The sequence below is a fragment of the Rhodofomes roseus genome (assembly GCF_022264815.1).
Source record: "Rhodofomes roseus strain CIRM-BRFM 1785 chromosome Unknown C8Q71scaffold_11, whole genome shotgun sequence".
Taxonomy (NCBI): domain Eukaryota; kingdom Fungi; phylum Basidiomycota; class Agaricomycetes; order Polyporales; family Fomitopsidaceae; genus Rhodofomes; species Rhodofomes roseus.
In genome coordinates this window covers 653,450-678,201 of record NW_025952967.1, presented here as the reverse complement: position 1 = coordinate 678,201, position 24,752 = coordinate 653,450, and the positions used below count along the sequence as shown (strand labels likewise).

Sequence of the window (24,752 nt, the reverse complement as noted above, 5' to 3'; positions counted from 1 at the left end):
CGGTCGCCCAGCGATCCTGCAGCTTCCCGCGTTATCGTTGTCTCGCACTACACTACAAATCGTGCGCCGGACTATCAGCCGCTGCGCGGCATCGGGCCGTAGGGAATGAGAACTTTGACAAAAGACTTTCACGGCCAGTCCAATGAGCAATCCGTACTAGACTGCGAAGGAGAGTTGCTGAGGGAAATCCATGGCCAAGAAAGCGACCCAGCGCGCGAAAGCCACTCCGATTGATCTTGACGTACGCCTCCATCCAAAATGTCTCTGCTGACTCCATATGCAGACGTTAAGTCAAATGTACGTAAAAGCCTGTACAAGCTCATGGCCGTGTCAACCTCCCTGGGATGATTCCGGCCGCCACAGGTCGCATGAAGTCTTCGGACTGCGTTGATGAAGCACTAGAAGCGCGACCTTACGGCTTTTGCCAGGGTACGACGGATATGTGTGTGTGTCTCGGCCCTTATCTCCCGGTGCGCATAATGCCTCGGTATGTCATGGCTGCCGTGCCGTCGCGGTACACGTTGAGCATTGAGAAGCCCGAGACACTATTGTCAGGCAGGCAGAGCAAATGAACTGCATCTTCCAGCAATCTCAGGAAGACCGCTCCCTCGTGTCCAAGGGTGCGTCGTGCGGTTCTGGTCGGGGTAACGAACTGCGTAGCTAATCTGCTGTGTACGGCTGCCATCCGATTCTTGTGGCCCAGGGATCCCCGCGGCATTCGTCCCCTACGCGAGTAGCCAATGTGGCGTAACCAAGACCTCAGGATCATAGCACGATGCCGTACACCTAAAAGCCTGCTGATCTCACTCGAGGTGCAGGGGTGCACGTTTCTCCGCTCAATGGGATGCTACGGGCAGAGCGTTGCATCATCCGCGTCCGTCCACCCACCATCGGGCCGCACACACGTCGCGAACCTCCGCCCATGACGGACCACTTCTGGAGACATCCGTTTCCCACCAGGCTGGCCTGCACGGTGATAGCCAAATCGTTTCTTCTCGGTCCGCCACCTCGTCAGGAACTACGACGCGGTCCGCAGACGAATCAGCTGGGCGTCGGCCTCCCTCTCACCCGGTATGTCGCGCTACCAGTGCGGACGCGTGCACAACACGCCGCTCGCATTGAGTCCAAATTCAGATTAAATCAGGCCTTCACACACAGGCCCGTTACACGTACAACCGCGAGCCGTCACGGTCGCGATGGTCCGGACTCGCCAGAGCGTCACTCGAACAAACTCTCGCGCGCACACATGCTGCCCTCGCGCCCTCCCCCGCTCTTCGCATCCTCGTCGCATCCTCGTCCCAACCTTCGCAGTCCCTGACACTGGCAGCCCGCCACACCCGCGGCGCGCTCCTGCTCCATGCGCATTCTCCGGCCCATCGGAGGCGTCAATGGCGGACGCCCGGTCCGCGCGCCGCGATCCAGATTGCCCGTGCAGCCTGATCGGGCGGCGGGATCTGGGGGCCCAGGTCTGATCGAAGATTTAATTCCCGGGCGTGCACCGTGATCTGACCCGGTGACCCGGGTGCCCGGCGTGTCGGCACCGAGCTCCGGGTCCCCTGCACGTGGCGACGGAGCGCCCGACTGTCCAGCCGCCCGGGATCATAATGCACTCAGGAACGGGCTGGCGAGCGGTGTCGGTGCGATCTGCATTTCGCTTTCGAAAAAGCGGTGCAGGCCGGAAGGGCTCACAAACATGCAAGCTCGTTATTGTTGGAATGATCCTCGCGTACTATACAGGCATCGCTATCCCCAAGCCCATCCACAAGCATTCCTACATTCCCCTCCTTCCAGAAAGGCGGCCCCGGCAAGGCACACTACCGGCCCATCCAACCCTTCGTGCCGAACCGACATCAGCCACGGGGACGCTAAACACACATACGAGGAAGAGGACGCACCCCGTCCACGACGAGCAGCTCGCCGCACACGTACTGGCTCGCCCTGCTCGCGAGGAAGACGACGGGCCCCGCAAAGTCCCTCGGTTCGCCCCACCGCCCAGCGGGGATGCGCTCCGAGATCTGGCGGAGGCGCGCGGGGTCCTGGAGGAGCTTCTCGTTCCTGCTCAAGCACACACCGGTCAGCTGCGTGCATTCGCGAGACGAGCCTGAGGGGGGATTCGCGAGCCCGCGGAAACACGTATCAGGATCAGAGGGGATCAGAAGGACGGCCGGGCGAAGACATTGCAGAAGACGTTCGCGCGGCGTAGCGACGGTGCGCGTCTTGCGCCGCCGCTAGCACGGCGGCGGAGCGCGAAGCACGGTCGTGTTCGGTGCGACTGCCGGGCTGTGGGGGGCAGTTTGCGGACGGGGGCATCCTCGTGACAGCGCGGCCATGTGTGCCATGCATGTATAGCGCGCAGTGCTGCGAGCATCCCCGCTTGGCATTGCAGCCTTGGTCAGCGGAGAACAATCGCTCCAGGCCGACGAGAGCACGCAGAAGTGCAGCAGAAAATTGCCGGACCCGCGTACGTGCATATACCCATTAGTCTGAGATGGAGGAGCCGCATCAAGGATGCGAGGTGCAAGTGGGGAGCGCGACCGCATCAGCAAGTCAAAGGCGGCGAAGATTTCAGGCTAGAACAGACCGACAAACAGCCAATGCGGCAATTGCAGCGAGCAGCCGCGCATCCTAGTCACGTTCCGTGTACGGTGGAGCATCGGAAGGCACCAATATTGGTCAGGGCTGTCAGCCGCGTACCATCCCTAACCAACATTGGAGCTCGCCATGGCTCTATAGCGAGAGCACAGTCAAGTATGCCGCCAACAGCCACCGGGCTGCATTCATGAACAGTTGACATCACCGCATCAGCCACGATGACACTGAGAGCACGGATCGATCCCCGCACGCGCATCATTACTGAATGGATGGTGCGCTGCGCGAGTTTCATTACGGAGAGCCGCACCGTCGAAGCACACTCCGTCGAGCGCGGGGCTCCCAAGAAGAGGTCGGAAGTGGGACATCGCCATCGATGCCCAACGCATTTCCGGGCCCGACCCACCCGCATCCCAATAAGACGCAAACGTCACACCAAGCGAGAATCCACGCCCAGCGGGCTAAATGGGGGCGCAGTCTGAATGGGAGCGCACAGTCCGAGGAGAAATGACAAGGAGAGCGCACTCACATGTCGGTCGCGATGTATCCCGGGCAGATCCCGTTCACCTGCACGTTGTCCTTGCTCCACTCATTGCTGAGCGCCTTCGTGAGCTGGCCGAGCGCGCCCTTCGCCGCCGCATACGCGGGCACGGTGAACCCGCCCTGCGCCCAAGCAAGCCACCGTCAGCCACCACGTCCCAGCCACCGCACACGCAAAAGGCCCAGTCGATCGACCCGGAGAAGGGCGAGAAGCAGCCGGGTGAACGACGCCGCGGGCGCGCGCATCAGGGTCCGTATGGGAGAGCGTTTGTGGGCCCCGCGGCGGAATGCGGGAGGCGCACACGGAGACACACACGCACCTGGAACGTCAGCAGCGAGCAGAAATTGATGATCTTGCCGCGCCGCCGGGCGACCATGTGCTGTCCGGCGGCCTGCGCGAGCAGCCAGACGGACTTGAGGTTGACGTTCAGCACCTATGTGAACAGCAAGGGTCAGCGAATCTCTACTTTATCATTGATCTGCGGAAGGCGGATCGCAAAGGGTCTCAGGGTGAAGGTGAAACGGGGATGAAGGGATAGGATGGGATGTCGTAGCGTATCAACACCGTACGTCACCGTCGAAACCATGGTCAGAACGCGCAGACGCTCGAGCAAGGCAACGCCCGCGCAGCGTAGCGCACATCGTGTATCCTGCTATCCCCGGATACCTCACGCACGCACATCCAGCGCCCATCGCAGGGCCGCCACCCATGCAACGGTGCGTCAGCGAACGCCCGCCAGCCACGGCCCGCCATCGGTCCTCCAACTTCGACGCTACGACGACCAAACCGGGAAATGAAAGAAAAGGCACCACCGAGCCGCCCGCCAATGCGCGGCCCCGCATTGCATGCCCAGGCAGCACTGCGCACCGCCCTGGCGTCGAGGCCCGTCGACGATCCCCAGCACGCCCAGGCAGGCAGCCCGGGCAACCGCATTCGTGCGCGTGACGTCACACGTCGATGTGCGAAGGAGGGGCTGGCCCAGCCCGCGCAGGGGCCCGCACCGCGACCCGCGAACGGCGAGACGCCCGCGTGCCATCCGACGAGGTGGCTGGCGGCGCGGCCCACTCGCACGCACGCACCTCGGGGGTCGCAGTCGCACGCGGGAGCCTCGACGTCGACGGAGACGAGCATGCGCGAAGGGGCGGCGCGGACGCAGCGACTGTATGCGCGATCCTCGATCACGATCCGCCGCCCACAACGCCACGAAGCTGAAGGCTTACGCGGGCACGGGTGCCGGACACCGCAGAAGCACGCCCACCCGCAGGGGCCTCGGCCGGCCAAAGGGGAAGCACAGAAGACGAAGCGAAGCGAAGCGGACGGGGGCGCACGCCGCAGAAGCAGCCCCAGCAAATCACGAAGCACCCAGAACGGACATGGACACGGAAGGCAGGACGTCGAAGAGCGGACGGAGAAACGGGCGACCACGAAGCACTGCACGGACCGGCGCACTGGCAGCGCCAGACGACGGATGCCGTCACCGTCCATCCGCACGCGCGCTGGCGGCCGAGCTGGCCACCGCGCATCGTGACGTTGCACGCCCTGGGGTCAGCGATCGGGAGAAGGACGAGCGCAGCACACAACACTCCGTCCACCACCATCCAGACGCGTGCGTTGCCTGGTATGTACAGCAGATGCCGCGCCCGACCCTGGAGGCTGGTCCAGTGGGGCTCCGAAGAGCTCGAAGCCCGAAGCTCGCAGTCCGAAATACACCGCTCGACGCAACCCAGCCTCGGCCTCGGACTTGGGCACGAACGACAGGGCGATCGCTGTGGGGTGAGAGCGAGGGTCGCGAATAGCCAAGGGCCCGGAATGGCAGCGACGAGCGCGTTCGAAAGCGGGAGAGGTGCACGATCGCCCCGCACGTATCGGGCGCTAATAGTAACAACAGCAGCAGCGCGATCGAGCGACCAGACCAGACCGGGCGCGCGTGCACCCGTCGGCCGTTCGCGACGCCGCAGACGAAATGGGAGATCATACGCGCAGAACGGCGCGCTCATGCGAAAGCCAAGAGAGCGCCCTGGATGCGCGGATTCATGTACGAGGCACGCGGCGGCGCTCACATGCCCAGCTGGCAGCGCATCCCATCAACTGCAAAGTTGCGTGGAAAGTGCAGAGAGAAGCACCCCCGCGGATGAGTGCGAGAGGCGGGCTAGTGATGTGGGGTCAGACGGGGGAACCCCGCATCCCGAGCTCATCTCGCCGGTCACGCTGGGTCCGAGGCAAAGAGGTGCCGCCCACCAGGTGCAGATTCGCTTCGAGCTAGATACGGAGAGAGAGATAGCGTGCCGCGCTATGCCACGAATGGAGGGGGCAGGCGAGGGAATAGGCAAGCGCAAATTGCGCGCCCGCAGATGCAGACGCACAATTCCATATTCACACTCGTGTCGTACGTCGCAAGGCGCGCACCGCTGTCCCGGCTCGGAGGCAGCCAGCCTATGAGGGCGGCGGGACCCGGTTGCCCCTGCTTTGCTCGCGCGCCCCGAGACGCGAACGCTAAAGCGTGGGGATAGCGCGGGCCAGACATTGACAGTGACGGCGTACGCAGGGAGAAGTAACGCTGAGAGGAGAAGGCCGACGCGCGGTAGCGCGGGACGCGTTCCGCAACCGCACACGGATGCGGCAGGACTGACACGGGCGACAGTGACAGCAACGGAGGCTGAAGGAGCGAAAGGGGATCGAGACGGGAGGCGGAACGAGGGACGACAGGCGGAGCGGCCGAGCGAGAGACACAGACGCACATCGTCCCAATCACTCTCGGGGAACTGGACGGCCGGGGATCTCCGCTGGATGCCCGCACAGTTGACGAGGACGTGGATGTCGCCGCCGACGGCCTCGAGCGCCTTCGCGAAGACCTGCCTGACCGCGGCGAGGTCCGCGAGGTCGCACTCAACGGTCGTGACGGTGCGCCCGAGCGCGGCGATCGCGTCGGCGGTGGCGAGGTTCGCGCTGGGCGCGGGGCGGACGACGAGGCAGATGTTGGCGCCAGCCTCTGCGAGGGCGAGGGCGCAGGCGGCGCCGATACCTGTGATAAGAGGCGTTATTACGGCTGGGGACACGCGCGGAGGGCGCGCAGGACGCACCGCGGGAGGCGCCTGTGATGAGCACGTTCTGGCCGGCGAGGGAGAAGAGGTCAGGCGCGGGGACAGCGGGGGTCGGGTCCATGGCTGGCGGGGCAGAGAGGCGGTGTGTGTTGTGCAGACATGGATGCGTATAAATTGCACGGCGGGAGGAGGAGAGGCTGAGGGCGGCCGGTCGGGTGGCGTCCTACCCCAGACCGGCTATTTCCCCGGATCGGGCTCCGGCGCCGGACTCCGGACCCGCCGACCGCCCATTGCATTGTGCCCTTCGCGCATCGACGCACCGGCAGCGCACCGGGCTCTCTCCGCACGCACTCTGGCACACGAGCTCGCTGGCAGCCACCTCGTCCCGCTGGGTGGCCGCGCAGGTGACGGCCACGGCCAGGGCGCGATAGGGGAATTGTCGCACTGGAGAGGCGCGGCGGACGGAGGCTGGGGCAGCAACGTGCCGCGCGCAGGAAGCCAGGGTCTGCGCTTACCTAAGCGGCTGTCGATCAGCAGAGGGCGCGGGGACTCGGTCCGGGCAACGCAGCGGCCCAGCTCAGAACACGCTCCTCACGAGACTCTCCCGACCCAGGCTATAAAGCCGACGCCATGTCTTCTCGACTGCAGACCGCCCCCGCCGCACACACCCTACCACCCGCCGCACCCCGCCATGTCCCCCGTCGCCCTCCCCTCCCAGCACGCCGCCGTCCTCCACGGCGCGAAGGACCTCCGCCTCGAGGAGCGCACCCTCTGGCCCCCACAGCAGGGCCACGCCCAGGTCGCCGTAGTCGCCACAGGCCTCTGCGGATCCGACCGTGAGCACCTCCCCGCGATCCCACCGCAATCTCCCCGCTGACCGTTTTTCTTTGCCCCCGCCAGTCCACTACTACACCCACGGCCGGAACGGCGACTTCGTCGTCCAGCAGCCGCTCGTCCTCGGCCACGAGGCCGCAGGCATCGTCACCGCCGTCGGGCCCGGCGTCAAGCACCTCGTCCCCGGCCAGCGCGTCGCCATTGAGGCGGGCATCATGTGCAACAACTGCAGCTACTGCCACAAGGGCCGCTACAATCTCTGCAAGAACATGCGCTTCTGCAGCTCCGCAAAAACATTCCCACACTCCGACGGCACCCTCCAGGACCGCATGAACCACCCCGCGCACGTCCTCCACCCGTGAGTACTCTCCCCCTTACCCCGCGTCAACAACATGCCCTTCCTCTGTTAGTACACGCGTCACGTGACGGTCCTGATGCGCGTCCCCGTCCGCAGACTACCGGACAACTGCACGTTCGAACAAGCAGCGCTCGCAGAGCCGCTCTCCGTCCTCCTCCACGCCTCCCGCCGCGCAGACCTCACCCCCGAGCGGCCCGCGTCCGTGCTCGTCTTCGGCGTCGGCGCGATCGGCCTCCTGGCGTGCGCACTCGCGCGCTCGTACGGCGCGCACAAGGTCGTCGCGATCGACATCAACCAGGCGCGCCTCGACTTCGCCAAGGAGAACGGGTTCGCGCAGGAGGTCCACTGCCTGCCCGTTGCGGACAAGGCGAAGACGACCGACGACCAGCTCCGGAGAGCGAAGGAGACCGTCAGCGCCGCGCTCGGCAAGTTCGACCAGCCCGACGGCTTCGACGTCGTCTTCGAGTGCACCGGCGCGGAGCCGTGCATCCAGATGTCCGTCCACGTGAGCGCTCCCTCTCCTTGCTCTCGCTACTTGTGACTCACCGCCCCTTCGCCATACAGGCCGCGGTCACCGGCGGGAAGGTGATGCTCGTCGGGATGGGCTCGCGGAACGTGATGCTGCCGCTCTCCGCCGCGGCGACGCGCGAGGTGGACGTGCTCGGCTCGTTCCGGTACGCGAACACGTACCCGACCGCGCTCGCGCTGCTCGCCGCGGGCAAGCTCCCGAACATCGAGAAGATCATCTCGCACCGCTTCCCGCTCGCGGACGCCGCGCAGGCGTTCGAGCTCATGGCGCGCGGCCGCGACGACGACGGCCGCATGGTCATGAAGGTCATGGTCGGCGGCCAATAGCTCCGCCCCGCAGGCTGCGCTTGAGCACTGGACATTGACGAGCGATGATTTGGATACCACGGATGATTATGACCATTAGATGGACCCCGCGCCGCAGCCGCCGCCGTCGTCCCCCACGCACGCGCACGCCCCCTCATCCCGCCACTTTCCATGCTAAACTTCGACTCACTGCTGACGCTCCCTGGCCCCCATCCCCGGGGCCTCGAAAGCGTGCTGCGTGACCGGCGCGGCGACCCCCCTTGTATCTGTATCGCTGTGCTGCATCATGACGGAACATATCTATTCGCATATCTGTTGTCGTATACTACACTTTACATGAATATGGAACTCGGGATCGCACTGCGTGCTTCGTCTCTGCGGGCGCGAACTACAATGGCTGATCAGACTTGCGCTGATAGGGAGACCCTGCACCCACTGAAGTTTTGCAGTTTGATGACTTCTGAATATTGATATTGAATATTGAATGCCCGGGCAACCGGTGGCCGCGAGGCTTCCCGCGTTGACAGATTGACTGCCTTCGGCGCGATGCGATCTATCTTGGTCCTCATTACGGTACGCCATCGCCATTTCCGACTACAAGCTTACGGGCGCTCCATCGATGCGGACATTCAACTCAGCCGACCATTGAGATTGGCGGTCCGCTGGCTCGGTGTGCGTGCGGCGCGACGGTTTGTGGCGTTCGGGCGAGGTAGTACGGCATATGGTTGCGGACGTGCCGGGGCGTTCCTGCTCGTATGGGCCATCTCCGTGTGCGCAGGCTATCTCGCGCGGGTGTATCACGGTGGTGTCAATGTCAATGTCAGGTGCGCCGGAATTTTCTTGCAGTGGTTCCTGGACTGTCTGTTGTGTCGATTGGGTTTGCCGCACGTCCTGCCCGGTGTCCGGGCTTCTGTGTTCCTTAGACTCTACGTAACTTAGCATCACGGTTGCTTCTTGTCAATGTCAGCGTACCGGCACCACCGCGCGCCGACTGTGACGGTTGTAGATCCCAGTAAGTACTAGCGTCGACGTCCCCAGGCCCGGGATTACCCCACACCACCGGCCCGACAGGAACCTACACCTCCAAGCCCCGCCCTGCCACGCACTGGCCCTGGTGGAGATGCGTTAGGGCTGCAAACAGGGGCCGGCGTGCGTACCGCGCACCAGTCAAGTTACAATGAGACTCAAGTGGGGGCAGTAGCCATCGAGTCACCGAGAAGCCAGAACGCCGACACGGCGAACTCGAACCATGCCCACCGCACGAATTCGCAGAACCGTGATCGGGGCCGGTCGTCGTCCAACCACGACTCGGACTCCCGGCCGCTGTTCCAAGCTATCCGTGTGCAAACTGTGTTCTGGCTCAGCGGCACTATGTCAATGACGCCACCCCCCTCCTTCTGTGTGCTCCGCGTCCGCTTCCGAGCTCGTGCTGCCGTACGCGACCCCGCCACGAGTGCACTGTGCAGACGAACGACTCCGAGGAGTCCAGGCCAGAACGCACCATATGACCCGCAGGCGATCCTAGATTTCATAGCCCACGAAGTCGAAGCTGCAGGGGCCGTCCTGGGTCGTTCAATGGTGCAGCGCATGACGTTGCGATCGAGCGCGGCGGCGCGGACCCGCCACGCCCAGGCTCTCGCGCACAAGATTAACGGGCAGATGGCTAGGCAGATGTGGCACCAGATGCGCAGGGGTGCACGGCGGTCCGGTCCGGGGTGCGGGGCGCTCTGCGCGCAGGAACAGAAGATGGCCTGTCTGAGGTTCGCCGCGGTGTGCACGGCGGGCGCGTGTCGCAGAGTAGAAAGGTCATGCCCATCGGGCGAGGGCAGGGGCATGCGAGCTACCCGCAAGATCCGGAGAAGGCGAAGCGGTCTGTGTACGTTGGCTCGGTAGCGTGGCAGCGACGGCGGTACGGCATTTCGAATTCAATGAACAGCACTGAATGGGTGCCCTTCCGGAGGTTGCACTCTACAGTGTCCGTGCTTCAAATTTCTCCTTGCGGTCCGAAGCGACCTGTTAGAATGTGATGGCGCGGGTGCGCTTCAAGACCCCTTCTGTGCGCGAGCCTGGCGTCACAGTGTACGCCGCGGAGGGACCGACAATTGCATGCGGCGGACTTGCAGATTGAGTTGCACTTCCGAAGGGTGACTTGCTTCGTGACTTGCTTCATGTACGAGATGGAGCTGACCGAGGTCCTCCAGGCGGTGTCGGCGTGCGCATCGGCCCGGAGCCCCCGTGGTCCGTAGATCGCTCAGGCCCTTGAGCTGCGCTAGATTGTTTGAGTGATCTGTTGGCAGACTGCAAGTAAGATGTAGCCCGCTAATGAATGAAATGAAGTCATACCCAGAATACGGATAGCCGTGCCGAATACAACGACTAGCACAAGACGCATGTTCTGGACGTTGAATCGTTCCGGGTGGGTTTGTGTTCAAATTGAATCGATGAGCCTAAGGCGGAGTCTTCTGTTAATGACCGCAGAGTCTAGGCGTGCTTTCAGGACGCTCATGCTCCTGTTGCGGAGAAGTATCAGGGGGGATTATTGCGACACGGAAGTCATCGATTTGATACAAGTACGGAAGCCTGCACAGGCGGGCTAGCATGGTAGCAGAAGCGTATCAGGGCACCCGAATGCACCGGAGATTGGCTAGGGGCAGTTCCGAAGCTCTTCGCTTGAGCATATATGGGGCACATTCTGGGACGTATCGGACCGATGGGCATGTGTAAGCGGTCGTTTCAAGGGGTATTACGTTGCTGGAACGTACGACGATTTATTGGTCTTCAGGACATATGACCAAGTTGAACTCGACGTCGCGAGCATCTCGTCGCGGCGCGGGGCCGGTTTCCGAAGACGGACCCGATTTGCTCGTACTCGGATGCACTCATCCTAGGTGTCATTCCTGACTGTAGCCAGACATATCATTTGCGGTCCTACTGAGGATGGAAGAAACGAGAAGCTCGCCTCGCCCTTCTCTTCTACTCTTGCCCCGCTCTTACGCCTATCAAAGGCAGGCAGGCACCATGGTTTGACGTAAGGCCTCGTTTATGCCCATGTCACTGTGTGGTGAAAGTTTGCACGAGACCTACCTCCAATTCCCAGCAGGGTCATCGGACCATATCGCGCTGATGGCTTCATCGATAGTTTTTACCCTAATCGAGCAAAGTGAACATCCTAGACAAGGCGAAAGTAATAGCGTGAGCAAACCTAGGGTTGGGTGAGTATGACATTGGCTTCAATATTCTTGAAGAGCTGCATTGGCTCGATATCTGAGAACTGATTTCGTTGTGAAAGATGGTCGTGAGGGTGGAAAGGGTGATTTGACACATGCATACTGCAAATTATGGATCAGCCATGAAGCAAATCGCGTACAGGAAATGTACGTACACCGATACACTCCCTGCGCGGGTACCCGAGAAGCGGAAAGAGTGCCAGGATGATTAGGTAGTCACATTGAACTGCCGCTGCACGCCGGAGTCCAAGGGCTCGAGGCTTAATTTTAACGCCCTGTGATGCACCAGAGGCTCGGCTAGCAGTCACAATGAGGCAGGACGAAAAGAGTGTCGAGGATACAGACATCCGAACTTGGGCTTCAGGGATGGAGACAACATGCACCGAAGGTGCCCTGTAACCTACCGACATGTACATAAACACCGAAGTCCTCATGCATCAGTCTTTGCAAAGATACGCCCGTTCGTTGCCGCCTACATTGACGATCGAAGACAAGGGACAGATGATGAGCGCGCCAGGGAGTCGGCCCAGGCGACAGAATTTTCACATATAGGGTCTTCATATTCCGCGGAGCGCAGTATCCCAGCATTGGAAACAGATCCTCTCGGTCTCTCGGAGCGGTAGTAAGGCTCCATTGACTTGTAGAGCGATCGTACGCCGTAGACAGTCCTCGCAACTGCTTCAATGTTCAGGGAAAGTTTCAGATGCGACCACAGCTGAGTACCTACCACAAATTTAGCCATCGCACGCTCATGTTCAGTGGCCAACGCACCGTTTCCAGAGATGTACGATGTCAGATATACATGACGAATCCCCTTTTTCCACCGTCAGTAATCCCAGGTGAACCGGCGCACGGTGCGAATGTACTGCGCAGAAGCTCTGGCCGCACCTCCTTGATCATCCTTCTTTGCCAGAGCTGAACCCTGTTACCAAGGCATCATCATGAGGTATGACTTGCCCAGAGCCTAGCTCGACTCGGTCGTGCAGTGACAGCTGGCCTGTGGGAAGTGCACATACTAGGGCAGCATTCAGGAACGAGACACTGGAATTCTTCATCGCATCATACAAATCAGCTTTAGATGCACGCAGCGGGGACGAGTGAATGATGCGCTGCGACGCACTTCGAGAAGTCTGGAACGGGGAGCCGGATCTTCTCACCTACTGTCTTGAAGGGCCACCCAGCGTCGCCATCGAATGTGCTATTGCAAAAGCGCTCGAGTATGTGGAGTCTATTCTGCTACGTGGATCAGCTTCTGTGGATGGAGTTAGCCTCAGATCCGAAGCTATGACAATTCGGGGACATGGGGAGGCCTCGTACTGACGTGAATCAGCGCGTGTAGCAACTGTTGTGTCTTCATGAGAATTCTTGCAGCGCCGGAGAAGCTACGGCGAGATTGAGTCGGTAAACAGAAAAAGTCTACTTCTGTCTCCTCCATATGTCCTGCATGCGTGGGTTTGAGGACTGGGAGAAGTATTTCCTTTGCCATAGATTCCGGACAACGGGCCGAGTCATCTCAAGGGGCACCACTAATATTTTCGCAGTTTACATAATTTCAAAACGGACGTACCTCGAGGACTACTGAAAAGCGCATGTTCGGAAGACCAAATCGTTCTACCAGTAGTAGTTCCCCGACAATAGCATTTGCCGAGACGCAGAACGACCGTGGGGCGCTCTCTGCCAGTTCTACGTCTACACAGGGCGTAACTAAGAAAATTGTGTTGATTTTTATGAGGACAATTAAATGCGGCTCAGGGTGGGACTCACCATCCATTAGGGCCGGTGACGTTAGGGGGAGGCGAATCTACCGTCACGGCGACATCAAGTTCATGTCTCCGTCGCCTAGCAAAGCCATGCATTGTAGCACACAATATCGAAGCAGCCGGAATGATGTCCGGAGGTTTATTTGCGAGCGCTCAGGCTTTGAGTGCGTAGTGGAGGAAGACAACAGGAACTTGAAGATGGCCCGCTCATAGGTCTGGGGTCGCGTTACGCGTACCGCGTCGCCAACGTTCACGTGATATCCGCGTGCCCGTGTTACCTTGTCACAGTCCTGGTCCGATCGTCCAGGTTTGGTCCAGGTGGACATCCTTTTTCCACAACCACCACCACCGCGCTTCTGGTCAGACTCTATCTTGCGCAACCTGCTGTGCGGTCAATAATTGAAATTATTAAAATCACCAGAAAGCATAATTGCAACGTTGTTCCGAACTTCCGTCACGGTACTATGCAGCACTCCAGAGGCGATCGCATGGCCCACTGCCGAAGGCGTTGACTCTTAGTCTCAGGGTATGCTCCCTAGGATATCGACCGCCACTGAGGCAAGCTTTCTAATGACTCCATGGTAGTATGTCGTCTGACGGTGGTCGTGCGACAGTTAATAGTCTGGCCGCTCGAAGGCTTGAACCAGTACTATACATGGTATCAACGAAGACCACCTCGTTTCTCATATCGACGGCGTTGGGTCAATTTCCGCCTACAAAATAGACCAGTACCGCTTTCAGGCCCCTAAAGGGGACACATGCCCAGCTCTCTTGCCTTAATTTGCAACGCCTGTCATATCCGTGAGTACGTACCACGAATAAACCACCACCGAATCAACACGCACCAGCTGCTTTGACATAAAGCGAGACGATGCGAAGTCGCCACCCGCGTACCATAGCTAAACCGCGCGCTTATAGTTTTTATTTGCCATACAGCGGAGCGACTTACGGCAGGGTGACCAGTTGGCCTGTAGGTACCTCTGATCTCTCCTTCGTCATCCAGTCCCCAAATTGGGCTGGTTTTGTCAACCACGTCTGCCCCATATGTTTCTCTGTGACGCAGGCGAGAATCAAGATAACCCGTTCTGGATCGAGAATGTAGTTAGCTACATTCTCATAGTAGAATGATCAGTCGCTTACGCCCATATTACTAGATCTGCAGGAAGCTCGGAGTCGTCGTCGAAGATGACGCCGTTTTCGGTGAGACGCTTGATCTCGACACCCTGTTTGATCTTGACCTTGCCAGACTCGATCAAGGGAGCGCATCCCACGTCCACCCCTGAAAACGTCTCCTTAACATGTCAAAATATGATTCTGCTCGTACACTCACAATAACCTGTGGATGATACAATCAATGCTTTGCCCCAACATGAAGTCCACAATGTAGGACGTACCCCCACTTCTCTCGAAGATCAGGAAGTGTTGACCGGACCCGTCAGTCCCCATATTCAGCTTTAAGCCTCCCTTCCTCAATTGATCGTGCAACGGCTTTTCCCTCTCCCACATCTCTGCCTCCCGCTCACGGGCCATGGCCCTTTGAAGGTCAATCGGCATGGCGCTGAATTTGATGTCACATATCTCGTAGGGAACGCCGTCAGGATAGCCCTGCGCCATGGCGCCGGCGACAGTGTCAATATGGACGACACAGGTAGACGACCGTTGAACCATGGTCACAGACTTGGCGCCGCGGAACGATAGGTCTTGGCACAAATCTGCGGAGGTGTTACCAGCGCCGACCACGATGCAATCCTTCCCCGCGAATGATTGGCCACCCATGTACTTGCTCGCGTGAAACACGGTACCCTTGAAGGTCTCCGCGCCTGGAACCTCTGGAATGCGAGGCGCTCCGAGAACACCTGTCGCAAGGACGATGTGTACTGGATGAAGTTCTCGGTCTTCATCACCCTTACGGACAACGACGTTCCACCGTTCCGCTTCCGAGTCATAACTGGCGCCCGGAAGAACATACGACCTCGTCCATACAACGAGATCCTGCGACTCCACGTATTGCTTCAGCCAGTCTGCCACCTTGTCTCGGGGCGTGTACGTGGGCCAGTTCTTTGGATACGGCTGGTACAACACTGATCAGCTCGAATATCAGTATCATTGACCTATTACAGAACGACGCGTTGCATACGAGTATGGTGATTCTTGGTCGTATGCAATGACAACGTTGGGTATCGTTGTCTCCATTGATCACCGACTACAGCATGCCTCTCGACGACCAAAGAAGCGATGTTCATCTGCTTGAATCTCGCCGCAATGTGGAGACCGGTCTGACCAGCACCAACTGCGACGCAAGTCAGTTATCACTCGTTTCTCGCTGATTGCGCTCTCTCACCGATGATGACATAGGGGTCCTTCTCGATCGCCTCTCGACGTGCGCCGAACACTTCTTCCCACGACAACGTATGTCCATTGTAGGTCCCATATTCATGACCCATCTCTTCATGGCCCTTGATATCGCTAATCATCATGAATACGGAAAGCGCCCTCCACTCATCGCCGTCCGGGCGAAGGTATGCATAGCCATGCCCCCGGCGATCAAGAGTCTCGAATGTGAACCCCGTCGCAAGACCCGTGCCAAGGTGCGGCTCTGGCTTCAATCCGTCCTGCGTGTCAAGCTTGAAGTGTGACAGATGCACCGCAGGAAGCGTGTTTGCGAGGTACGCAGCGATCTTCTCTCGTCCCTCCAGAGACCGCGTGTTCCAGGTGAACACCAGCGCGTCGCGAAGCCAGCCGCCGGGAATGAAGCAGTCGACCACAGCATCGATATCAACCCTGAAGGCCGCGTGAGCAAACTTAGACAACCAAGTGCTGGCCTTGTCCTGTAGGTCCGTCATGTCGGTCAGTACGCGAGCCCTTCAGCGTTTTGCTTGCTTATAAAGATATCGCCCTACAGCGTCAGCGGTTGCTGTCCGCCTGTGTAAGCCGATTGCCTCAATCACAGCGTTAGCCCTCTGATATACTCGCCGGATGAAGTGCGGCGAACGTCCTCTGATATAGCCCTTGACGTGAGAAGGGTGAGTGGGAGTGACAGCAGACACATTGCTCCCTGATCAATTTCTTATACAACAGGCCGGGAACATGCAGGTATCTGGTGACCTGCTTCTTCGACAGGTAGAATGCTTATGCTCACAGACGAATCCATGATCAGAACGTCAGTGGATCGTGCAAAACCTTCAGATGGATACATATCCCCCACCAGCCAGACTCCATTCACGCGGAATGCAGCCTCGGCTGTATAATATCGGCCACGATCGCATTCTCATTGACTCTATCTCTCGATGATACTCATGTACGCCAGTCTATGATTTGCGATGTCATGAATTGCGATCTCGGTGGTTGAACACGAATGTACTGATGCTACAATTGTTGAAGTGATCTCACGTCTATCTCGATTCGCGTACTTGTCGCGCTCAGATGGGGACGGCCACGACCTGCGGCAGCCAACTCTGGTGCGCTTGATGCACCTCGACGATGCGGAAGTTGGCTTGCGAAAGCAGAGACGCAAACTCTGGCACTGTCCGCTCGCACGCATTGTGGTTGCTCAGCATCTGACAAGGAGTGGTTAACTACGGCACAAGGATAGCGACGACTTCGACCCACGTTGAGATCTTGCTTGTACGAGAGGGAGTTGGCGACACCCCAGTTGGCGAGCAGCGGCTCAGGCGCGAGGGCATCGGGGTCAGAGGTGCCGGTCTCCTGGCCTGCGATCTCTTGCGAACGAGACGCGAACAGCATGATGTTGTCGACGATGACGATGCGAGTATCCCTCGTGCAGCTGTTGCGTACATTCTTCAAGATTTTGATGCACTCTGCATCGGGCCAGTTGTGCATGATCATCCGTAGTAGGAACACAGAGATGTTCTTGTTCTCAGCGGGCTGAGGCTCGAAGAAATTGTGTCCTTTAGATACATCAGTTGCGCGCACGGAATATGTTATTCGACGCCGACACACCTTGGAAGGTCACACGTCCTTGTGCAAGAGCTTGGGGCTGGTTCGCTTGCCAGAACTGCAATTGCTCTCATCAACATAGTGCTCGAGCTGCACAACGAAGTCACTTACAGTAGGCCCTTCAGCAACGACAGGCGCAGTATCTTGAACAATGAGGTGTATCTGCGGGCATGTCTGGACGATGGGCAGGGACACAGAGCCGACACCGCCTCCACAGTCAACGACGATACTTCCGGGAGGAAGGCTAGACCAGTCGAAGCCTAGGTAAACCCGTCATAGTGAGTGAAAGGCATGAAATACGTCGCAGAAGCCACGAACCACGCAAGATCGCATCTGAAGGTGTCATGCTGTTCATGCCGTGCATTCCCATACCGAATCGTTTCTTGCGATAGTTGTTCTCAGGAAGGTTGAGCCAGTCATACATTGCGATGTTTCGAGTGCCGGGCCATGCCAAGGCGAACGGTGCATCGTAGGGCGAGAAGGAGTTCGTTGTCTGAGGATCCTTCAAGATGTCTGCTGTGCAGACAGCATTATGGAACGTCTCATCAGAGCTGAAGACAATCATCAGTCAAGATCGATGTTCGGATTATGAACATACGACGTACAAAATACCGACGAGGGCGGCGATTCCATTGCTACCGTCATACTTCTCGTCTGGGCTTGCCTCGAGCTCAGCGAGGGACTTGCCTGTGTCCAGAGCATTGGAGATGGCGTTGTTGGCGAAGACATTAGGAGTCACTTCGTCGAAGACATGGTGCGTAGCAAGCAGACGAAGAACTCTGGCTGTACAGAGCAGATTGAGATAGGGTCATACGGAGGACCCAAGTGAGAGGCTTACCGAGTTTGAGGTGGTTAACATGGTTGTATGCACCGATCTCCTCTGCGCTCAGCGCCTTTTTGAGACCCTTGCCCTTGTCGCGCAAGATCTCCACTACGTGTGTCTCAACCACTACACGAAGCGACGCACTCAATTGATGCTGAATTCCGCATTTTAGCTAACATCAAGATTAGGTCTGTGGCACAGACTGACCGCGGTAGACATATCCATCAGATATCGTTCTGGCGTGCGCACTAACGCAATGAGCTGCGACGCTGCAGCCACAACTTCCAACGACGGCTTCAAGAACTCGGCCTTGGTGGTAGCGGCAGTGTGCTCCGTCGTTTTGAGCGAGCTTTGGAGCTGCTTCAGCTGAGCGACTGAAGATGAGATGACGGAGGATAAAGCCTCAATCTGCTTGATATCCATGTCTGTGAATCAATCCGTAGGCGAACTATGAACTAGGAGGGAATGAGGTATCAGTCCCGTGTAAAGTGCTGAACTAGGGATCGACATACGTGGATGATGGATGAACCTCGATGATGGTTGGCTGAGGAGGAGTCGTGCAACATGAGAAGGTAGGCTTTTAAGCACGGGGATACTTGGCTTGAACCCGACCACCGCCGTATCGAAGTTCCCGGAGATGTATGTGGACTTGTACTGGACAGGCAGTTCCACGCTGTCCGCATTAGCGCCCTGATTGCTCTTCTCGTGCGAATCGAGACATCAGAAGTAATGGGATGGATGGAGCCCCCACCTTGCAGTGCTGAAGAGCGTGGTGGTATCGGTGGGAAAGAGTTACGGCGAAGCATCGCAAGCCCCATGCTGGTCAGGGTCAGGATACCTAGAGAAGTCTTCTATCATGTCCGGGACTTATCTTCGGAACCTCCTACCCATTATTGAGCGAATGAGGCATTTAGGAGGTCACCTATTCACGTGTATTATTTGGGAATTCACACAGCCGTGTCTGCGGAGCTAACTGATTGCAAACCGTCCACAATGGGAAACGCATGACCAGCGGCAACCACGAACCTAGCTGTAAAGGCAAAGCGATTATCACATACCAGACATATGCGATTTGCTACACACAATAAGAGGTTAAAACACCGAGTGTTGCCGAGCACATCGATATACGGGCGCTCGACGACAAGACCTGGGCTTCGAGATGACGATGTGCGACGCAAGAAGCCTAAGTATATACTTCACAAGAGCGTCTTCGCGACCCGCTCCCAAATGGCGACTGGCTTGTTCACACTGTCGCATGCGCAGCATGGAATCCGGTCAGACGAGGAAGGCAGGACACACGATCAGACCAACTACGCGATAGCACGAGAAGAATGGAAACTCACATATCTGCAGTCAACGGAAAGTTCACATCAGCAGGGTGGTCTTGCCATTCTGCAGCGAAAATCAAACGTCAGAAGTTCGCTGCATGCAGAGGTTTTGTCGCCACGCCAAGTAAATGCAGGGCTCACCCTCCGGCTCCAAAGGATCGTCGATGCCGAACCCAAGCCTCCATGTTACACCGTGCAGACTGTTGGTGATGCTATTTCAGTGCGATGAGAGTAACGCAGTGTATGTCAGACTAGAATTCGCACAGCGATTGAGATACATACAAGTCTGGCGGCGCAAGCGTGTGATCCTTCAGCCCAGCGGTCTGCGAGAGATCGATCCATGATCAGACACGGCACAAAGGTGCACTGAATGCGAGTTCACTAGCCTTTATCTCGGTGTCAATGTTAGGGAAGCGTATTGATTGGCCACCGACGACGCCACAATACTGCTGCGGAACATCATCTTTGCCGCCTACAACCACAGTCGTGGCGCCCTCTCTCTTGGCCATGGAAATCTGCGCTCTGGCGTGTGAGTAGGTACAACGTCGCTCTCGCTGAAACCACGCACGCTGAAGAGTGAGCATGAGCTCGCACACCTGTGAGCCCTGTCAGAATATTGTGGGAAGTTCTTTGACAGAGATGCACGAACCGGCCATTGCTGATGATTACGACTTTATTTGAATCAAACAGCGGCTCTGCTGGAGGGTCCATTTCAAATGGTTGACACTCGTCTCCCAACCTGTATCGACTCATAAGACATAATGGTCCCTAGTAGAAGACTTCAGGGCGCACCGCTGACTGAACATATCTTCCACGCCATTGACCGTCTTCCGGACGGGCGGCTGCAGCCAGTCTTCCTCGCCTGGGATGGGAGTATTGTTTGCATACTCCCAGTTCAGCGGGTTATACAGAAGGAGGTTCTCGGGGTCTGCCCCGCCAGCGATGTGCTTCACGATGAGCTGGGCCAATGGCGACGCTCGGGTCTGAGTCTGGAGTCCTGCCTGCGGAACGGTGGTGCCCCTTGGACCCGCGATCTATGGATAGCACAGTAGCACATCATTGGGTAATAGAAGCATCGGTAGGCTAAAACGGTACGCACAATACGGTGGAGCCACTGGCAAGACAACAATCCAATCAGCACATGCAAACGAGTAAGTATTCAGGGCATAGTCTTACGTGAGCGATGCAAATATAGCCTTCGAGTACCTTTCAGTGGTGACTTCGCGGAGAGGGACGAAAATACTGACCTCCACCATTGTTCGTCTGCTCAGAGATGTCTGTCATTGAATAGTCCCTCATTTCAAGCGTGCTTACGTACCACGTCCACGATCAACTGTTCGGCGCCCTCCGTCTTCAAGTTCTTCAGCCCATCCAACAGGCTTGACTGCAACTCGTTGAACGAGCTCGCCGAGAAGCTGCCCAGCATCAGCACACCCGTCGGCGCGTCCGTCACACTCGCATTCAGCATGTAGAACTGGGCGACGCCCGAGCTTCCATTGAGCGGCGACGAGGGCGTCATCTCCGCCGGTAGCTCGATGTTCTGTGCCATCGAAGCATCAAACAGCTCGTTCTTGTGGTGCTTTCGCAGTCGGGCCCTGACAAGCGCCGGATCGATGAAGGGCTGCTGCGGTCGTTCGCCCGAATCCACCACGACATTGGGTTTCGCGTACAGGTTGACGCCGTTGGTAGAGTTGGTCGCCAGACAGTTGTTTGCCCAGAACGTTGACGCATTGGTCCACGGCTCTACCGATGAAGATAGCCGGGAGCGATACGGGAGCTACGAGCGATGAGATGCGTTATCGAAGGTGGTACATTTGCCACAGACACTGATGTACACACCGTGACGTTGGCAAACGCTATATCGCTGCCGCTTTGGATGCGCAAGGTCAAAGCGACGGAGTCTTTCAGAGGGAGACTCTGGGCAGCGAAGTCTCCGAAGTGGTACACCCAGCCGGCCTCGGTCCGGCCATAGCTTGAGAAGAACCTTAAAGATGAATGTTGAGCATCCCATTGCCAATGTCAAGCGACACGGCTCACATGTTTTGACGTGTACCAAACGCCTGCATTCGTCCAGTCTGGACGGCGCTCGCATTGACTGTGGCGAACGGTGTCTCACCATCGATTGAAAGTACCTCCGCTCCCGACAACTAGCGTCCATTCATTGCAATGTCCGTCAGGAAGTCATCTGGGTGTCCATTTGCACTCACCAGCTCTAGCTTGCCCCTCAATTCCTCCGGAAGCGCATCTTGCCAGAATTTCAGCTCCTCGCCGAATTCGGTAGAAGAAATCTTGAAGGCTTCGGGTGCTACATGAACATGCTGCACGCCGAGTTCATCGGTCAAGAGCGCTAGGGGAATGGGTAGATATGTCGTGTATAGGGCTATGTTCGAATGAGATTCATGAGCACTCTGAGTTCAAAATGAAGCGGTCGTGCACACAGGCTTACAATCATAGCATAAATTCATATAGAAACAGTGTCCGTCCACTAGCCTCTTGAGAGCGTGTACTGTTTCGAGATGCAGATCAAAGTCAGAGGAGTAGTCCTGCGACGAGATGCGGGCTAGATCCCCGTGCACATCCTCGTGGATATCTTCGAATGGTGGAGGTGCCTGCCGCTGGTAGTTCACTGAAGCATGGAAGGCCAGGGACTTATTCAGGACCTCGATGATCTTGCGATATGCATCACGATGTCAGCTCACAAGACCATTAGGGTGTAGAGCAAACGCACGTTAGCCTTAATATCCGGGTCCACCGGGAAAGAACCAAAGCATTTGCGCGCTTCTTGAGGGGAGACCCACGTCTCGTTCGCGATGGCAGCACAAGGGTCAGCGTATGACGAGTCTACAACATTTGAAGTGCTGCTGGCCCATGCGACTCCCAGGTATCCCAGACACAAGAAGGAACCTAGATGCCACTTCATTCCGATAGCGAGAATAATGAGATATCTCCAACGGAGGGTTCAATTTGGCTGGCGTTCCTGACACTGGTCCTAGTAGTCGACAGTGGTATCCGTAGTAGGACCGGTACCGTGACAGTGCCGCGAGCCGTTGCAGTACAGGCTGTATCTGCTGTCGAAGGGACAAGTACACCTTCCGCACAGCGTCCCAGGCCTCGAGCGAGTCTCTTCGAGGGGTCTAGAGACGTTGACTCTACCGTAGTACTAGTAGTACAGTAGTAAGCCACTAAGCAGCTCTACGTTCGGATCCGGAAGCGCCCAACAGGTTCACATCAAAAATGTCACGTGCATCCATGCAGAACGGAGACTCGGAATTGGATCTGAACGTTGAACATCAGGACTATCTTACCTTAAGTATATCAGTTCCAGCCGCACTCATGCTCAGCTTCCCTACATGACATGTGTCGCGACATCGCAGACATTCCTTCAACCTTCGGGCCATAGCGCCAAGGTCCACTACCGCGTCTATGGGAGTCGTCGGCGCCGGCGACTTGGTACATCGCAAGTTGCAACGTGTGTCAGACCCTTTGCCAACCTGACCTCAACACCTCGTCAATTATCCTGTGTTTGTCTGATGTGTTTCTGTTTGACCTCCATGGACGCGACGACTAGACTCTCTGTGAGTCAAAGTACTACCGCCTCCATTGTCTACTAGAAATCATGCGACCATTCCATGGCAAATGTCGATAGCCTTGTTGGGGTGATCGGTGAGTCTGCGATTCATCTACGAAGGTGAGTTGCGCCGAAGCACTGAGTTTCAAGCACTGACGTGACCTGCAGGCTACAGACACGCTGCTAAATTGGATCCTGAGGAGCGCTTGTTGCACTGCCTGATTGAACCGAATCGGACGTCAACCGGAACCTTGCAGTCGCATCTGTCAATGGGACTGTCAGGTCGAAGCCTGGCTGTGCATCGCACAGCACGTTCAAAACGCATATCGACACTTCGAACCTCCTTCGAACTGTTCTGACTGGTACGCTCCGCGGAATTCGAAGCTTAGCTAGTCTATACACGTCCAAAATTCTCGTCGGTTACTCCGTGGATACGTCCAACTTGTACTCTTCCATAGCACTACCTCGGGTGGAGACGCCATACTTCCAGCTACCCCTTCGTGAAGCACGCACGAATCTGGTATTGCCTCGGAGGGACATCGCCGTTGCCCACGACCGAGTACTTCGCCTAGCGACGACCTCGCCCTCCAGCGTGATCAGTCCCGCTGCAGCCTGGTCTCTGTACGTTAAATCATGTCTCGAATCCCTGCTGTCCTCGTCTCCTCAAAACTGAATCACTCCGCCCGCGTCAAGCATGCTTTCAACGAGCTGAACAAGTATGCAGCCTCCTCGAGGCACGGTGCGACGCTAGGCCCAATCAAGGTCGTCCACGAAACTCTCAAATCTCATCCTCGTCCCAGGGATGCTGAGCCCGCTCAGTGCGTCATTTTTGTGTAATCTTCTTTCGACGACTAATGCGATGCTCGTTCGTCAGAGACGACCTCGTCAATCGGCTGATCAACGATCCTGACAACCACGACCTTTGGTTCAATCAGTTACTGGGAAACCCATTCTGTAAAGAGATGGGCATGACTGGACCCAACGACCCCGCTGCAGATGTGCTCCTCATGGGATTCAAGGCTTACATGGTGGTAGGAGCCATTCCATTGCCACGCTAGCTGGGACGCGAGGGCTCGTCTACTGAAACGTTTCGTACGTGTAGCAAGACTACATTTACTGTGCACGCCGCATCATGTACCAGACCGAGCGCGCAATCAAATCGACGACTGCCGAGGAATTCAAGGATACCACTACCAAGGCGTCGCACTACTGCACCTATGCTCAGGGCGCCTTGGACCTCTGCGTTGACGACGTGGACCAAGGCCTAGGCATGAAGGATATATATGTCCTTCAGGCACAGCCGGCGGACGCCACCAACTATTACACCGACATGCAGTTCGAGACAGCCAAGACCCACAACTGGGCTTGAACCTTGTCGCGATGATTCCGTGCATTCAGGTGTGTATCATCGGATATCTCAGTGTTTGCATTACTCAGACATCACCGGTACAGGCTTACTATGCACTGGCACACCCGCTCTGTGAGGCCGCAATGGAAGACGTCCAAAGTTTGTCTCGCTAGCGTTGGCCTCGGTGTCCAATAACTAACGTATTGATACTCACGCAGAAACGCTCTGGTACAAGCTCTGGATCAAGCCCAACGGCGACCTCTCGCCGGAGGATGCCGGTGTGACGAGTCAGATTAGTGAGTAGCCTCGTGTATCCCTAGCAGTTTCTGTTTCACAGACATGTCGATAGGCTTCTTCACTGCGAACTATGACGTCTGGAAGGATCACTATGCTGAGGCCAAGGACGTCTTCAGGAAAGCGTGCCAGGGTGAGATCGGACTTTGGAAGTGGGCGACCGACAGCAAGCAGTGAGCATGCTCATGGCGCCAGGATCGTGGTGTAAGTATAATCTCGACGATCTCTTGCCGTACGGAAGTAAGTTATG

General features: G+C 57.6%; 9 protein-coding genes across 9 annotated transcripts; 4 read left to right on the top strand and 5 right to left on the bottom strand.

Moving 5' to 3' along the window:
* The first annotated feature begins 1,596 nt into the window (after positions 1-1,596).
* On the top strand, positions 1,597-4,030 carry C8Q71DRAFT_761490 (uncharacterized protein). Its single transcript, XM_047923874.1, has 3 exons — positions 1,597-1,832; positions 1,896-2,055; positions 3,119-4,030. The coding sequence occupies exons 1-3, from the start codon at positions 1,605-1,607 to the stop codon at positions 3,658-3,660; spliced, it is 930 nt and encodes a 309-aa protein (XP_047778541.1). The 5' UTR covers positions 1,597-1,604; the 3' UTR covers positions 3,661-4,030.
* A 1,040-nt stretch (positions 4,031-5,070) lies between these two features.
* On the bottom strand, positions 5,071-6,546 carry C8Q71DRAFT_73956 (uncharacterized protein). Its single transcript, XM_047922714.1, has 2 exons — positions 6,211-6,546; positions 5,071-6,152 (listed from the first exon to the last, which is right to left on the bottom strand). The coding sequence occupies exons 1-2, from the start codon at positions 6,290-6,292 to the stop codon at positions 5,215-5,217; spliced, it is 1,020 nt and encodes a 339-aa protein (XP_047778540.1). The 5' UTR covers positions 6,293-6,546; the 3' UTR covers positions 5,071-5,214.
* Positions 6,547-6,862: 316 nt separating this feature from the next.
* C8Q71DRAFT_708949 (GroES-like protein) lies at positions 6,863-8,218 on the top strand (the record flags this gene model as incomplete). The annotated part of the gene is made up of 4 exons (XM_047920650.1): positions 6,863-7,007; positions 7,072-7,363; positions 7,460-7,868; positions 7,928-8,218. 4 exons carry the CDS (start codon positions 6,863-6,865, stop codon positions 8,216-8,218), a joined length of 1,137 nt encoding a protein of 378 aa, XP_047778539.1.
* Positions 8,219-9,259: 1,041 nt separating this feature from the next.
* Positions 9,260-10,063, bottom strand: C8Q71DRAFT_73979 (uncharacterized protein). The gene has a single exon (XM_047922733.1). It carries the CDS (start codon positions 10,030-10,032, stop codon positions 9,382-9,384), a length of 651 nt encoding a protein of 216 aa, XP_047778538.1. The 5' UTR covers positions 10,033-10,063; the 3' UTR covers positions 9,260-9,381.
* Positions 10,064-13,719: 3,656 nt separating this feature from the next.
* C8Q71DRAFT_761471 (FAD/NAD-P-binding domain-containing protein) lies at positions 13,720-16,208 on the bottom strand. The gene is made up of 11 exons (XM_047923873.1): positions 16,158-16,208; positions 15,830-16,098; positions 15,674-15,778; positions 15,541-15,604; positions 15,322-15,486; positions 14,579-15,265; positions 14,515-14,520; positions 14,325-14,463; positions 14,134-14,269; positions 14,030-14,083; positions 13,720-13,974 (listed from the first exon to the last, which is right to left on the bottom strand). The coding sequence occupies exons 2-11, from the start codon at positions 16,025-16,027 to the stop codon at positions 13,930-13,932; spliced, it is 1,599 nt and encodes a 532-aa protein (XP_047778537.1). The 5' UTR covers positions 16,028-16,098; positions 16,158-16,208; the 3' UTR covers positions 13,720-13,929.
* A 395-nt stretch (positions 16,209-16,603) lies between these two features.
* On the bottom strand, positions 16,604-18,387 carry C8Q71DRAFT_708929 (S-adenosyl-L-methionine-dependent methyltransferase; the record flags this gene model as incomplete). The annotated part of the gene is made up of 8 exons (XM_047920649.1): positions 16,604-16,741; positions 16,794-17,092; positions 17,145-17,199; positions 17,253-17,401; positions 17,460-17,692; positions 17,747-17,924; positions 17,980-18,118; positions 18,172-18,387. 8 exons carry the CDS (start codon positions 18,385-18,387, stop codon positions 16,604-16,606), a joined length of 1,407 nt encoding a protein of 468 aa, XP_047778536.1.
* Positions 18,388-19,160: 773 nt separating this feature from the next.
* On the bottom strand, positions 19,161-22,212 carry C8Q71DRAFT_708845 (uncharacterized protein; the record flags this gene model as incomplete). The annotated part of the gene is made up of 17 exons (XM_047920641.1): positions 19,161-19,212; positions 19,308-19,356; positions 19,434-19,504; positions 19,575-19,600; positions 19,643-19,807; positions 19,861-19,888; positions 19,942-20,031; positions 20,085-20,326; positions 20,392-20,406; positions 20,469-20,488; positions 20,540-20,555; positions 20,611-21,069; positions 21,138-21,276; positions 21,330-21,439; positions 21,500-21,672; positions 21,739-21,961; positions 22,021-22,212. The coding sequence occupies 17 exons, from the start codon at positions 22,210-22,212 to the stop codon at positions 19,161-19,163; spliced, it is 2,070 nt and encodes a 689-aa protein (XP_047778535.1).
* A 1,281-nt stretch (positions 22,213-23,493) lies between these two features.
* Positions 23,494-24,229, top strand: C8Q71DRAFT_858248 (uncharacterized protein; the record flags this gene model as incomplete). The annotated part of the gene is made up of 3 exons (XM_047927499.1): positions 23,494-23,678; positions 23,735-23,891; positions 23,963-24,229. The coding sequence occupies 3 exons, from the start codon at positions 23,494-23,496 to the stop codon at positions 24,227-24,229; spliced, it is 609 nt and encodes a 202-aa protein (XP_047778534.1).
* Positions 24,230-24,351: 122 nt separating this feature from the next.
* Positions 24,352-24,679, top strand: C8Q71DRAFT_858247 (uncharacterized protein; the record flags this gene model as incomplete). Its single annotated transcript, XM_047927498.1, has 3 exons — positions 24,352-24,367; positions 24,427-24,504; positions 24,558-24,679. 3 exons carry the CDS (start codon positions 24,352-24,354, stop codon positions 24,677-24,679), a joined length of 216 nt encoding a protein of 71 aa, XP_047778533.1.
* Positions 24,680-24,752: the final 73 nt, after the last annotated feature.

Coding starts and splice junctions, on each gene's coding strand:
- C8Q71DRAFT_73979 (XM_047922733.1), bottom strand. CDS start 10,032: ATGCCCCTGCCCTCGCCCGATGGGCATGACCTTTCTACTCTGCGACAC.
- C8Q71DRAFT_761490 (XM_047923874.1), top strand. CDS start 1,605: ATGCACTCAGGAACGGGCTGGCGAGCGGTGTCGGTGCGATCTGCATTT. Junction 1,833..1,895: donor CACTACCGGCCCATCCAACC/CTTCGTGCCGAA, acceptor AAGAGGACGCAC/CCCGTCCACGACGAGCAGCT. Junction 2,056..3,118: donor CCTGGAGGAGCTTCTCGTTC/CTGCTCAAGCAC, acceptor GAGCGCACTCAC/ATGTCGGTCGCGATGTATCC.
- C8Q71DRAFT_761471 (XM_047923873.1), bottom strand. CDS start 16,027: ATGACGGACCTACAGGACAAGGCCAGCACTTGGTTGTCTAAGTTTGCT. Junction 15,779..15,829: donor TCGCAAACACGCTTCCTGCG/GTGCATCTGTCA, acceptor TTGAAGCCAGAG/CCGCACCTTGGCACGGGTCT. Junction 15,266..15,321: donor GACCAAGAATCACCATACTC/GTATGCAACGCG, acceptor CGAGCTGATCAG/TGTTGTACCAGCCGTATCCA.
- C8Q71DRAFT_73956 (XM_047922714.1), bottom strand. CDS start 6,292: ATGGACCCGACCCCCGCTGTCCCCGCGCCTGACCTCTTCTCCCTCGCC. Junction 6,153..6,210: donor CATCACAGGCGCCTCCCGCG/GTGCGTCCTGCG, acceptor CTCTTATCACAG/GTATCGGCGCCGCCTGCGCC.